Consider the following 14,099-nt stretch of genomic DNA (forward strand, 5'->3'; position numbering starts at 1 on the left):
GCCCCCAGACAAGGCTGTCTTCAGGCGACAGGCCCTATTTGTGAGTGCAGTGTATCCTAAAATTCAAAAGAGGGCAGCAGATAACTTGCACTGCCTGTAGAGCAGGCAAGCATGTAACCTGAGGAATGTCAGCAGGAAAATTTGCTGGTTTTTCAAAACTCACATCATGCAAGGGGTAGCTGAGCCAGAAATTTGTGTTTCTGGAACCGTGTGTTTAAATGTAAAAGCAAACATTTGATTAATGGGATCTAATGAGCTTTGGTGATGTTGAGGGGCAAGTATAGGCAGATTGCCCACCATGGCAGCCTCATGCCACCTTATTTGTGATCTAAAACCCTGCGATGGCAGTGTCAGCCAAGTTAGGGCGGAGCACAAGAGAAATAGCCATAGAGTGTGAGGTGAAGAGGCTGCCCGTCTGTTTGCTGTCTTGCAATTGCTTTTGCTATTTCTCTGCAACGAGCAGGACTCTCCCCACAAAGCGTATGCAGTTTCTTCCCTACCTGGTAAAATTTTCAATATGTGGGAGGAAGTGATTCTCTTTGAGATTTTCCACTGCTTCCAGAAGAAAGAAAGTTTGTGTTAGGAAGGACAGGCCCCAGCTCCTTGGGGATTCGGGGAGGCCGAGGGGAGGTAGGATAGATGGAAGACTGAAGCTCTTGGGTTGAAAACACAAACCTTAACCTGACCCTGCAGAGTATTGGGATTTCATCCCGAGAATCACCCAATAGACCTCTTTATGATCCAGTTTCCTGAGAAGGTAATATTAGGGTGCGGACCCCAAACACAGCTTCACAAAGAAGTTCTGTGTCTTTTGGCAGGGGAGGAACAGTGAACAAAATGCAACCTTATTTTTAAAATAAACCTTGAAATGATATTACAAGGAGTCTGAGATTTGTGATAGTCTTTTTTATTTGGCCTGGTTTTAAGTAATTACTTTCACTCCTGATTTTTTTATTAAAAACATGTTAGAATCATTTCAACCTACCAAAAAAGCATCAAACTACATCAGCAATCTAAAAGATGTTGCCTCTAAAAGTTGAACCCTCTGTTTATTTGGAGCACATTTTTGATTTCTAGAAAGAATTGAAAACGTTTTTTACTCCATCCACAAGTTAGAGCACTTAAATTGTAAAGAGATTCTATTAAGACTTGGGAAAATGCACATTACCTTTTTTAACAATTTTGAAATTAACAGACACTATACTGTTTAGACACACACCTGATACTAGATGAAGGGTTTCTGAGAAACATGCCCTAAAATTTTGTACTGATTTAATATTAAACAATTACTACAGAGCTGAGTTAATCAGCCCCTTTATAGATTTTGGCAAACAGAGGATTCTCTTCATATGTATAATAATAAAAACCAGACTTGGCAAGAACTCACGGGTCTACAGCGATTGTGTATTTCTTTGTATTCTCTAAAATATTGAGGCAGGCGATTATTTTTTTTTACTGGTGTTTCACATGCCATGAAATTAGAACTGCAAATTGACAAACAAATTCATAGGGTCTCTAGTGCCTGTAGGATCATTACAGACTTCTGGGGCTTTTGTAGGTTTCCTTGGAGTCTCCTTGTAGAATAATATAGTCCAGAGTGATCATAAGGTCTTTCACCTCAAAATAACTCTAGATGAAAAGACACATTTCTCTTTCCAGAGCAGTCCTCTAGAGTTTCAAAAAAATAGTTTTGTTCTCGTAGGAACATAGCCCTCTCAGGAATAACTCCAGTCAGTCCTCGAATTACAAATACAGAAAGGATGGCCGTGTTTACAGAATTTTTATAAGAGGAAAATGATCCGTAAGAGAAAAGGAATATATGCATCAGAACAAATAGGAATTTTTTAAAAGGAACAACTACTAAGATAAATGCTAAAAAAAAAAAAAGAACCACCTGATAAAATAAATGATTCTGCTGTATAGTGAACTTAATAAAGTCTCCTCGACTGCAATTTGGAAGGCCGGAGTTTTGCTGGCAGCTCTGCCCCAATCTTAAGTCATCTGACAAAAAGCACATTTTAAAATGTCACAGCCTTAGTTTCATTTTCAGTAAAATGAAGGAATTTCTATTATTTTCCGATTCACTGAAGTATTGCAGTGGACACAATGAACTCCCAAATACCGTTATCTCTACCCTGTTGAATTAATGTCAGCTTCAGTTTCATGAGGAAGCATAGCTATCAGAAATTATAAGTGTAAATTATAAAAGGTACACTTTTCTAAGCCATGAAGAAATAGACAAATTTAATGCAGTTTTCAACCTTAACCTGACTCTTAATTACCAGCTGATACACTGTGTACCACTGTGGTAGCAGATTTTTGGTTTTCAACATTGTTTCTCTACCAGGAGAATAGCATTAGGGTAGCCAGATGAGTCTGCCCTGAATAAGAGAGTTCGTGTGCAGAGTTCTCCCCTCCATTTCCATCCTCAGCATCTCTCTCAGTTCTGTAGCACTTAGCTATATATCAGAAAATAGATCAAAAAGCAAACAAGCATTCTGCCTGACCATGTTAACAGAAAAATCAACAGATATAAGGCCCCCTTTTAATTTCCTGTAAAGCCATCACCTGTTTCCCTCTGCCTTCTTGCTGCTGCAGTTCTTTCTTGCTCCTGACGCTTGTCTTCCCTCAAATCCTTCTTCTTTCATCAACATTTATGTCATTTATGTCTTTGGTGTGTGGAGAACTTCAGAGTTATTCTGGAGAGAAATAAATGAAACAGAAAATAGCTTCTGCACTGAGAAGGCTTCAAATCTGTTCCCCCTGAAGTGTTTGTGCATTTTTGAAATCTTTGTCCTCCATATGGAGTGAATGCACACACATATGCCCTGCTCCTCCATTCTCCATAACCCCATTTTCTTAGTGGAATAGGGTAAGCACACTCTAATCACTCCTGTCCCTATGCGGCAAGCATGTGACTTGCTGAAAACCTACCTTCCTGAAGCAATAAGAAGTATAGGGACAGGAATGATTCCAGGAGAGGAACTAACAAGTGCTGAATAGCTCCTGTGCCTGGTACTGTGTCCTATCATAAGAGAAAGTTTAAATAAGGCTCAGAGAGGTTAAGTAACTTACCTGGGGCTACACGGTAAGTGTCAGAGCTCAGAATGTAATTCTACAAACTTACTGATTTTTTCCCCTCTTATAAAATATCTTATTCAATTTTGGAAGAATTCAAGCTATTCTTTTTTCATTGCTTTTCCATTCATAAAAATTATATACAATTCTACCAACATGAAATCTATTCTATGAAGTTAAGGTACAATTGTACCATTTCCCAGGCTTATATGTTATTTAGTATTTTAGTCTTGGATAGCCATGAATTAGGACAGTTCTAAGGCAAACACAACAGTTGGGGTAAGGCCATTTAGTCTATTTTTCTACATTGTGTTATAGGCAATCCCTCAGGAGGGTATAATACACTAGGGGAAATGAAATACTTTTTCTAAATTTGCTTTGCCAGAAGAATCTTTTTACCATTAAAGCAATCCTGCTCATGGCATAGGCACACATTCTGCACACATTTTTTAGGCCATCACATAGATGCCATGAGAGAAAATACTGATTTGGAATAACACACAAGGAGAAAAATTTCTTTCTTTTAGGTTTTTCCTTAGAAAAGAATATGATTTAATGTGAACGTTTTGATGCATAGCAAGATTAAAATGGAAAGCAAGCGTTCGAAAGGATCAGCATCTTAACCCAAGACCTGTCCCAGGGATCCTGTTCCACAGTCCCCCGTGGAAAGCGGCTTCCTCTTGGGCACCCCTGTTACCAGGTTCCCTCCTCCTACCAGCTTTTATTGCACTGCTGGTGCTATTATACTAACCTCTCCTCATTACTTGATTGGAGCACCTGGAAAATTGGAAACTGGTGTCAAAGAGTAGGAGAAACACACCGCGTGTGGCATAACAATATTAGCTTAAACCTCCATATCATTTTATAGCTTACAAGACCGTTTCTCAAAATTGGGTTCCTGGGAGACCTGCTTCAGATTCACTAGAGAAAACCTACAACACAGACTTCTGAGCTCTACCCTAGACCCCATGAATCAGAGTCTCAGCAGTGGGGAAAAGGAGATTGGTGGAACTCAGGAATCTATGATTCGAGAATCTTACCAGATGATTTTTATATATACCAAGATTATAATCATTGTCTTATAAAATATTTTCATATATGTTACTTACTATCTTTCAAGCAGCCTCTGAACTAGGTTATTGTAATTATATACCCATTTTACAGATGAGGCAAATGGAGTGTGGAAAAGCTACTTGCCTGAGGGACACAGCTAATGAGTTGCAGAGATTTGACTAGAACCCAAGTCTTTTGGCTTGACCTGACTGTTCGTTCCCCTTCCCCACAGCACACTGTTTCCATAGACTGATGGGTGAGTTTGCACACACAGGTGTGGTGATATAGCTATGGGGGACAATATAGGCTGAAATTCTTTCACGGATCGTGCTGTTGGTGTTGCATTTAAAAATTCATCAGCAAACCAAGATCATACAGATTTTTTTTCTCCTACGTTTTCTTCTAGAATTTTCAAAGTTTTTCACTTTACCTTTAGGTCTATGATTCATTTTGAGATACCCTTTGTGAAAGGTGGAAGGTCTGTGTCTAAGTTAATTGTGGACATCCAATTGTTCCAGTACCATTTGTTAAAAAAACTATCCTTTCTCTATTGAATCGCCTTTGCTTATTTGTCAAAGAGCTCTGCAAATCTTGATCCTTGTTATAAAAATACCTTACCTCTGTTCTCTTTTTCAAAAGGCCACCAGATAGGGCCAGCATTGAACAATTATTTGCTTAAGATTTGACTCCACCTTCTTAGGAAAGAACTTGAAGCAAGTTGTAGATTAGGACACAGAGCAACATAAACCACCGAAGAATAAACTGGAGTAGGATCCATTCAAACTGAGTTTTGTGGCTGTGGTTTAGAGATAGGGAAACCAGGTTCTAGACCTGACTCTATCCCTTCACCTTTTGACCTTCTGCTTCCCTCACTAGGAAATGAGAGGAATGTTACAAGACATACTCCGGGTTTATAATTATATGATTCCACTTCTAGGGCCCCAGATCACGGTGGGGTAATGAGACCTTCTAGCTGTACAAGGCTTTCGTTCCTGCAGCAAGCTCATCCTTTCAGGACTGACTCATGAGGATTCACTGCATGTCTTGTGGCTGACCCATCCCACGTCCCTTCGTCAATGCATGAGAGCAGAGGCCCAAGACACACATGCGGAGACCTGATCGTACAGTTTTTCCCTAGTGCCCCCTGCCTGCCGCATGCATTCATCCCCGTCACATCCTGCGTCAGCGGTAGTCATCCCGTCCTGCCCACATTTTCATCCCAGGCATTGACGCATCTTTGTGTATTTATCCCACCGTGGGTCAGGGATGTTTCTCTCTTTCCTAGGAATGCAGGACCGGCTCTGCCAGTCTTCTCCCCTTCTCAGTTTCTCCTTCCAACTCTCTACCCGAGGCTGACCACACTCCCTCATTCTCAAGAATATACGGCTTATCTGTTTTCCATGTTGAAGGCAGCCAAAGGCTTTTAAAGATAATGAAAATCTCTCAGCTGCAATTTTGAGCTGCAAAGAATTTGCTAGATTTGCTGGCACAGAGAGTTACAGGAATGTTCTTCTAGTACTTGTGGTCTGGAATCCTTGGAGAGTCAGGGATCTACCAGGAACACAGACATGTGAAAATAATTATACTATAACATGATAGGGATGGGGGCTATTTTGGGGGTGAGGAGCACAGACATAAAATAATTTTTGCCAAAGTGGTAACAGTTGAGTCTTGAAGGATGGTTAGGCAGGAGTTTAAGAACAGCTAAGACTGGGAGCAGGGGTCCAGCCATCCAGGCAGGGGTGACACCATGTTAGAAGGAAGGGAGCATGAAAGAGCATGCCACTTTGGATGTGGATGGGTTAGCTCCTACCCACAGGTGGGCGAGGCTGACTTAGCTGGTTTGGCTGTGCCCCCTGCCCCACCTCCGTTTCTCCACAGTCCACGTGTGCCCTTCCTGAGGCTGCTCCCTTCTTAACTCTCCGGAAATCAATCACGCTCTGTCAAGACAATCACACTGTCAAAGCATGCATTGCTGTCTAGCACACACAGGACAAGGTCTTAGCATAAAATGCATGCTGGAAGACAGCCAGAAGTGGGGGAGAGGAAGGACTGGTGGGAAACTACTCCTGAAGGATCCGTAGGTCCAGGTCACAGGGGCCTTATATGCTGGTCCAGGGAACTGGACTTGTCTGTGTGGGCAGAGGGTGACTGCAGAGGAGTCATGCAGTTAGATTCACATGGAAGGTAGAAAAGAGGGCTAAAAATGACACGAGGAGGCTAGATTAGGAGCCTCCAGTCCAGTCCACCCACCTCCAGTCCAGATGTGAGGTGGACAGGCCACAGACTGATACAGTAGCAGCGATGCTGGGAACCCAGGAGCATCTCAGAAAATTTCAGCAGGAATTTGTGTGCTCTGTTGAGTACGATGGAACAAAAGACAATCAAGCTGAATTCCCAGTCAGACCTCAGCAATGGCGGGTATCATTAGCCAAGGTGAGAATCCAGAAAGTGTGGCAGTTTTGGGGGAGACCATCAAATCCTGTTTCCAATCTACTGCTTTTCAGAGGTGGAGAGGACCAGAAAGCAGTTAGTGATACTGGTCTAAAGCTCGGTTGCAATTCATTGCAGATGAAAGGGCCAAAGGAGTCACTGAGCGCTCTGGGAAGAGACTGTCTTAGGGAGGAATTCTTGATTTAGTTTAACAGATATTTTACAAGGCTTTGGTTAGGCACTGCAGGACACACAAAGAACAATCATAGCCTTCTACTTTAAGGAGCCTACTTTGTTTTAACTACAGCCCTGGACTCAGGTTCAACATGTATGAAAAGTGTTTCCAAGAATTATTGCTGAAGGAAAGTGTAAAATTTTAGTCTATAAGTTTATGTCTGTTTCCTGGGCTTTCTCTGAGGTTTGACATACAGATAAGTACTTACCCCTTTTCTCTCTCTCTCTTTCTTTTTCTTTTTTTTTTTTTGAGATTTCTTGTGAAGTTAAAACCAAATTCTAGGATATTATATAAACATAACAATTGCTTTATTTCCTATCCTGCCTTATGCTTAAACGTAACATGCTTGGTTATTGCAGTGCAAGAAAATAGAAGGTGCATCTTTATAGAAATTTCCAATCTTAGGGATGAAAAAATGGAGAGAAAATGGAGGAAAGTTAATATAGTTTACTTATATAGAGAGCGAAAATTCCTTCTGAAAGATATTTTTCTGTATGTTGACTATTTTTAGACACACACACACAAACAGAACTATAGTCTCTCAATTGATTGCTAAAGCTTATGAAAGAAGTAGTCAATATTTAAGAAAATATTTTAAATAATTTAAGAAATATTTAAAATATTTAAATATATACTTAAGAAACACGTTATAAATTTGCATGAAGATTTGTAGAACTGTAATACTTTCCTTTAGAAATTAAACTTTGGAATAAAAGATAAAATTTAAAAATTTGCCTTTTATATGCATGCCAAAAGTATTGATTAGCATTTTATATAGAATTGAAAAACAGTAATTAAAAGCAGATAACGGTGTCTTGTTTCACCAGGAATTTGCATATTTTGCCAATACTTATATAATCTCTTAGAAAATTCTTCTCTATGAGATTTCTTATTGGAAAAAATTTTAGATAGCAGTGTATTCATGTAGAAATTTGTTTTGGGTCTCTTATTTAAACATCTTAAGGTCAGTTTCTCTTTAGTCATATTTTGTCACATTTTGTTCTTCTTTCCTCAGAAATGGATGTATTTATTTTGTTATGGACTTAGGCTTTTCAAATTACCTTTAAGTTTTACAGTCCTCTTTCCATATCCCATGTGTGACTGCTGTGAAGACTTTTGCACGATGAAACTAACTTCAGCAGCTTACTACTGACTTGCTCTGCTTTGGCTAGTGTAGAAAACCTTCGGCAATGTGGTTCAGATCTAAATTTTAGCACTTAGCGATGAAAGTTTTTAGAAGGAACCAGGATATGAATAAGTATGAAGGAGGCACTTGAATGCAATATACACTTTTAAAAAGTCATTGAAAATTTGAGAGCATTTTCAATTAAGTATATATGACTGCAGGTTGTTTCCCTTGAACAAATTAATTCCCTTTTGGGGGGGCTTTCTGTATCTTTTAAAGTATTGATTGAATCAGTACTCAGGGTAGAACTGTAAGTAAAGTTACAATTCTAAAACCTTTTGGGCAGTAGTTCTAATTAATATAAGTCATATTTTAGCAAAATGTCATGAGTTGTAACTGAAAGACATCATCTAGGTCTGAAGAATACCCACTAAGAGCAGCCACATTAAGATTCATTCTGAGGCGGGTAAATTAATTTTCTGGACTTGCAAAGCAGAAGCAGAAAACTTTTCCTTCTTCATAAGCCTGGAGAGTTTGGTGTTTGGCCCTGTTGAGACCCAGGGGCTATCTGAGCTGATTAACATATATATAATTAAAGTGCACCAGCTAGAAAGGCAGAGCCAGTCTTACTTGGCTCTGTACTACTCTGAAATAATTTCTGTCTGCATTATTTAACTTTTTCTTTTTTTAAATCTAGTTTTCCCTGGACATCATCCTGCTGCCTTCTTTAAGAATATTGCTTCCTATCCTAGCAGGCACTAAAGAGTAGAAAAGCTTTCCCCAGCATTCAAACTAGATTTTCTTTCCATTCATATCACCATTTTTCATCACATGGTAAGAAACACTGTACATAATTGAGGTGATCCATCAAGAGACCCATTCTTGATAATGAAAAATTGCATAACTCAGTAAAAGTCAATTAAAAACCACAAACTTCAGAACCTTTTGCTCAGTGAAGATTTATTGTTATAGAAGTCATCTAATACATTAGATTTGTGGGGTCAAAATTTTAAAAAGTTCTAAAAATGCAGTTAAAGCTTGACAATAAACTTGAGAAAGATTTACACAATTTCAAAGTATATTAGTTATTTGAAATTAAAAGGGTTTTTTTTTCCCCCCTCTTCCTTTAACATGAAATATCTGAGGTGCTAGCATTTTATAACAACCTTAGAAACAACATCCACTGTGTGGGATACTTTTTTTCCTTTGAGGGTTTTAAATGAGTCTTATTCTTTGGTTGTGCCTATACAATGAAAAGTCTACTACGAATTAAATGAGAAGTCAGGATATTTTCCTTTGCTAAATTAAATATCTGAATAATTAGAACTACCTAGATAAAAGACTCAAAATATTTTTCTTATCTGGTTGCTTGGTTAGGACATAGCCAACATTTTATTGGAATGTAACATCTTGTACAAGTGCATATAATTTTTTTAAATAAACAATGACTTTATTTTTTTGGAGACATCGAATGCTGCTTCAGTGGCCAACGGGAAAATGCCAACTTTCTGAAATGTAGTATCCATAACACTATTCTTTGACTAGTTTTTCATGCCCAAAATATAAATTTAACTAAGGAGCAACATCTATCTCCAAAAACCAAAAATAACCATTTTGTTTTGAAGTTCATAGTCCACCAGTGTAAGTTTTAAACTGTGTCCGAAGGCTTAGGTAAGGTTCAGCAGTCAGGCATGACAGATGCATAATTCTAACCAACAGCGCACATGTGACATGCTTCCTACTGAAATTAAACTGCCAAATAAAAAGGAAGAATTGTGCCCTTTTTAATAACAAAGAATGCAATCGTTAGAATTCTTCAGATTTGGAATTCCAGCAGTGTTCTAGTGTTTTCTTCTTGATGTGTGACAAGAATGAATAATATAAAAAAATAAAAATAAACCTCATATAAACAAGCAGTCCTTTGACTTTATAAGGTTCAACATCAAATACACCAAATTCTAAAAATATCCGAGACCAGTAAAATATCAGAGCTGAGGGGATAACATGCTGGAAATAGGAGACTTTTAAACCTTTTGATTGATTTTAACTTACTAGCAATAATTTTGTTCATTTCTGTTTAGACATTGCCACCTCAACTACTAGGGATCATGATATTTCATATTCGTATAAATATTTGAATTGGACCTGATAAAAAGTCCCTTGGGTCTATAATACTTTTATTCTTGTATAATCTGAAACAAATCCTTTCCTTTAAAAAATCAAACAGATTTACACACAGTTGACTATTTACAAAGCACCCAATTAAATCCTACTTAATTCTCTTTCACTCTAAAAATTCCACCTAACTTGTGTGTAAAGTACCCATCACATTAAATACATAATGTTCACAAACCCTGACAGTCCTATCCAACCTAGAAAATGTTACCTTCCTTAAGGAGAATAGAGAGTTGTAAAAAATAAGTATAAGGTTTTAAAGAAATGAGACCAGAAATCACAGTACAAGACAGATAAATCTACTTTAATATTCACATGTAAAAGTTACACATCACAGGAGATTGGACAGTAGCTTAGCGGTAACTAACATTGCTATAGTGAAAATCATTTGTATAAAAAAATAATCTAGATGCGGTCATCAGAATTTTTGGTCTACTTAAGTTAATGTTTGAAGATCGACTTTTATCCCTGCTTGAAGGATTTGCCATTATGCCTTTTTATTTTTTTCCCACTGTTTGCTATTATTCTTTGGAGGAAGGAAAGCAGAAAGTGTTCATTTCCAAGAGTCTGTCCTTTGGTAGCAAGCAGAGAACATTTTTCATTTCTATGATTTAAATAATCTGTACAGACATGAAACTTAGTGACATTAAGCTTTAGTGTAAAATGAAGAGTGATAAGCAATTTTTTTCACTTTGATAAAACAATAGATTTCGTAAATTCCTTAAGGATCCAAGCAATTTCTCATCTCATAAGCAAAATCATTCAGAATCCATTTTGACCTCAGTTAAAAAACAAAAACCAAAACACTCTTTGTATGTTACACTATAAAACCCTGTACTTAAAAACTGATAAGGTATATTTTCAACATGTACGCTTCAAATACAAAGGTTTCAATCTAGGTTAAAGAAAACACATTTGAATGGACTCAGAACAAGTTTATTTTGTGATTAAACATCTCATGCAATCATGCAAGACCACTAGCTATAACTGTTACTTCCGAGTCTACAATACTGGGCAAAACAAAAACAAATTAAAAGCCAGGCCAAACAGAAAAGACATTCAAGATATCAAGAGCTCTGCAATTGAGCTGAAAAATAATTTTCCAAAAGAAATATTCCCATAGATTAAAAAAACACACACATAATATTTACAAAAAATATTTAATTAAAAATATCTTATAATTACAGTAGTCTATTAAAGCATATACTTTCTCACACTTATAGAACATCTCTATATATACATGGTATGAAATGTCACTCAGTTATCTATACAATATGTAACATTCTAGCAGGGAAAAGAAAGTTCCCCGCCCCGTTATAATCATCTATTTTAAACAATAGATGTGAAAAACAAATATCTACAATGCTCTGGTATATTAGTAAAGCTTCCAAACAAAAATTGAGCCCCTTGGTCACAAAGTAGGCTTCTACAGTCGGATCTACTCTTGATCTTCTATTTATCAGTTCTGTCACACTTAAGCTTAAAAGTTTAACTGCACCTCCAAAAAACACAGAAATGTACAATTCACAGCAGTTATAAATGAAGAGACAAAAGAGAATATAATATGTATGCAGAATGTTCATGAACGTGCAAAAAAAGGATGAAAGTTGTATTTTTCTTTCCTCTCCCCTCTCTCTTGGAATGACGAATGAAAATGTTTCTAGATTTGATGTTTTTTCCTTTCCTCCGGTGGCTTTTTCTCTAGCTTCTGCTCTTCCCCTCCCTCTCTAGTGCTCCTGGCTCGGGCTCAGGCGGTCGCACACCTGTGGAAGAGGAATGAATAGAGGGGGTGTGTGAACCTTCTCGCTGCAGACTAACTGGCGCCACCGACCAAACTCAAGACATGCTTGATCAACAACCCAAAACAAACCACCAGGTCAGACAACACCCGAGGCCCTCGGCCGGGCCAGACGCCCAGCAGGCAGCTGCGGGCCCCCAGGAAGCCCGGAGCGGAGACCCCCTGCGGGTCCCTGCCCGCGTCTCCCTCTGTGGGTGTCACACTGCGCGGGGGAAACGTCGCGACAGCTTCCACGCCACGAGGGTACCCTCCCTCGGGGGGTGGGGAGGTAGGAAGAGCCCGCTGGTCACCAGGGGAGACACAGGGGCGGCGGCGACAAGAGCCGATCTGTCTCCATTGAGAGTGAACCCCGAGTTCTGAAGCGAAGTATGGGTTCGCTTACTAACTGGGTGGCAGGGAGAGAAAGGATGTCTGCTTCCTTGGGAGTTTGGCCTCAGAAATGCTGGGGGCAGAGAACACCGCGGTGCCTGGCACCGGAAGCCCCCGGGGACGGGCTTCTCTGGCGACCGGCCACCCGAGACGGGCAATGCGCGCTCACCTGGACAGCGCGGCTCAGCGGCACAGAATGCTGTCGCCCTGCTTGTTCACCGCGCCGGCCTGGAACGGCAACCGAACATCAAGGGAAAGGTTAGCAGGCGCAATCAACGCACTCGTCACGGTCCTGGATTCGTCCTCACAAACCGGGACGGCGCGCCGACGCCCCCACCCCACTCCGCAGCCCGGGGGGCCCTCCGGGCTCGGGCTGGACTTGACAGCCCTGGATGCGCACAGCCCCGAGTCCCGCCCTGCGCGTTCTCCCGGACCGCGCTCGCCGAGCCCAGCAGGCTGCTGGCGGCCCGGGTCCCCCAGAGGAGATGGGGGAGGGGGCTGTCATTCTTGGCCGGCCCCTGCCCGGGGAAGGGTGAGCGCCCGCGTCCCGCCACCCCGCCACTGCCCCCGCGAACCCCGCCGTGCCCGCCCCCCGCTGGCGCCCGGCCTCTCACCGGGTCGGTGTTGAGCGCCGTGAGCGGGGTCCGCGGCGGCGCGGCCGGACAGGTCCCGGCCGGGTGGTGCGGCGGCGCGGGCGGTGGCGGCTGCCTCAGCAGAGCCGGGTGCGTCTCCAGCGCCAGCTGCAGGTCCAGGATGTAGTCGATAACGTGCTGCAGGATCTCCACTTTGCTGACTTTCTTGTTGGGCGGGATGGTGGGCACCAGCCTCCGCAGGCGGCTGTAGCAGTCGTTCATATCGCACTGCAGGCACAGCGCCGGCTCGTCGGCCGCCGCCTCGGCCGCCTTGCAGCGCGCTGCCGCCGCCGCCGCCGCCGCGGCTGCCGAACCGCCCAGGCTGTGGCCGTGCTCGGCCAGGCAGCGCAGCGCCAGCTCCCCGCCACCGCAGCCCGACGGCGCCTTGCGGCCCGAGGGGCGCACCGGGCTCACCGCCTTCATCGCGCGCGCCCTGCGCCCTGCGCGAGCGGACCCTCTGGGGCGAGCGAGGGAGGCAGGCAAGCTCCGGGCCCCCGCCCGCGGCCGGCTCCGCTCCCTCTGCCTTCGCGCCCGGCGCGCTCGGGGCACTGCGACGCTCCCGGCGATCCCGAGCCCAACAATTGACGGGAGGGTCGCTCCGGGTTTGCGAGGGGATCTCTGCTCAGGGGGCGACACTCGGCCCGAACCAAAGCCAGGAAAAATCAAAAACACCGGAAGAAAAGTAGCCCACCCGGGTCTCCTAGTCACTCCCTTCGGAGATCCGACTAAGCCCGACGCCGCCGGAGCTCTCCGTACCGGGGGTACTACTCACAACCGCGCCTCCTCCACTACGCTCTCGCCCAGCCCGCCGCGCAGCTCCATTTATAGAGCCGCGCGCCCCGGGGGCGGGGCCAGCGCGCGGGCCGGGTCGCCGCGCGAGCCGAGCGGAGCCGGGCTGGGCGCGCGGGCGGGTTCGCCGAGGGAGGAGGCGAGGGCGGGGGCTTCGGGCGGTGCTGGGGGCGGGGAGCCGGGCAACCCGAGCGGAGGAGTGGGCGGGGGGTCGGGAGTGGCCAGCCAATCAGGCGGGCAGTGCCACCTCAGGGAATGACGCTCGGGCCAATGGGAAGGGCACTCCATTCCGTCAACGCTGTGGGTCGGGGTTCTGAGAAAAGAGAGCTGGGTGGGAGTTAGGCCAGGCTGGTGTGTGCCCAAGGGAGGGGAGAAGAGAGAGAGAAGTTCCTGCGAAGAACTGCGGGAATG

The 14,099-nt window shown here is 42.9% G+C and overlaps 1 protein-coding gene across 1 annotated transcript; it reads right to left on the minus strand.

Annotated features, from left to right (window-relative positions):
* Positions 1 to 8,866: 8,866 nt before the first annotated feature.
* Positions 8,867 to 13,697, minus strand: ID4 (inhibitor of DNA binding 4, dominant negative helix-loop-helix protein). The gene is made up of 3 exons (XM_012638675.1): positions 12,882 to 13,697; positions 12,437 to 12,495; positions 8,867 to 11,863 (listed from the first exon to the last, which is right to left on the minus strand). The coding sequence occupies exons 1-2, from the start codon at positions 13,320 to 13,322 to the stop codon at positions 12,451 to 12,453; spliced, it is 486 nt and encodes a 161-aa protein (XP_012494129.1). The 5' UTR covers positions 13,323 to 13,697; the 3' UTR covers positions 8,867 to 11,863; positions 12,437 to 12,450.
* Between the last annotated feature and the right edge of the window lie 402 nt (positions 13,698 to 14,099).

The sequence above is a fragment of the Propithecus coquereli genome, unplaced genomic scaffold (assembly GCF_000956105.1).
Source record: "Propithecus coquereli isolate 6110/MARCELLA unplaced genomic scaffold, Pcoq_1.0 Scaffold131, whole genome shotgun sequence".
NCBI classification, from domain to species: Eukaryota; Metazoa; Chordata; class Mammalia; order Primates; family Indriidae; genus Propithecus; species Propithecus coquereli.

What these genes read in the sequence shown, in the direction of transcription:
- ID4 (XM_012638675.1), bottom strand. Translation starts at nt 13,322, where the DNA reads ATGAAGGCGGTGAGCCCGGTGCGCCCCTCGGGCCGCAAGGCGCCGTCG. An exon ending in CGGCGCTCAACACCGACCCG is followed by an intron (nt 12,496 to 12,881) that starts GTGAGAGGCCGG and finishes TTGCCGTTCCAG; the next exon opens with GCCGGCGCGGTGAACAAGCA.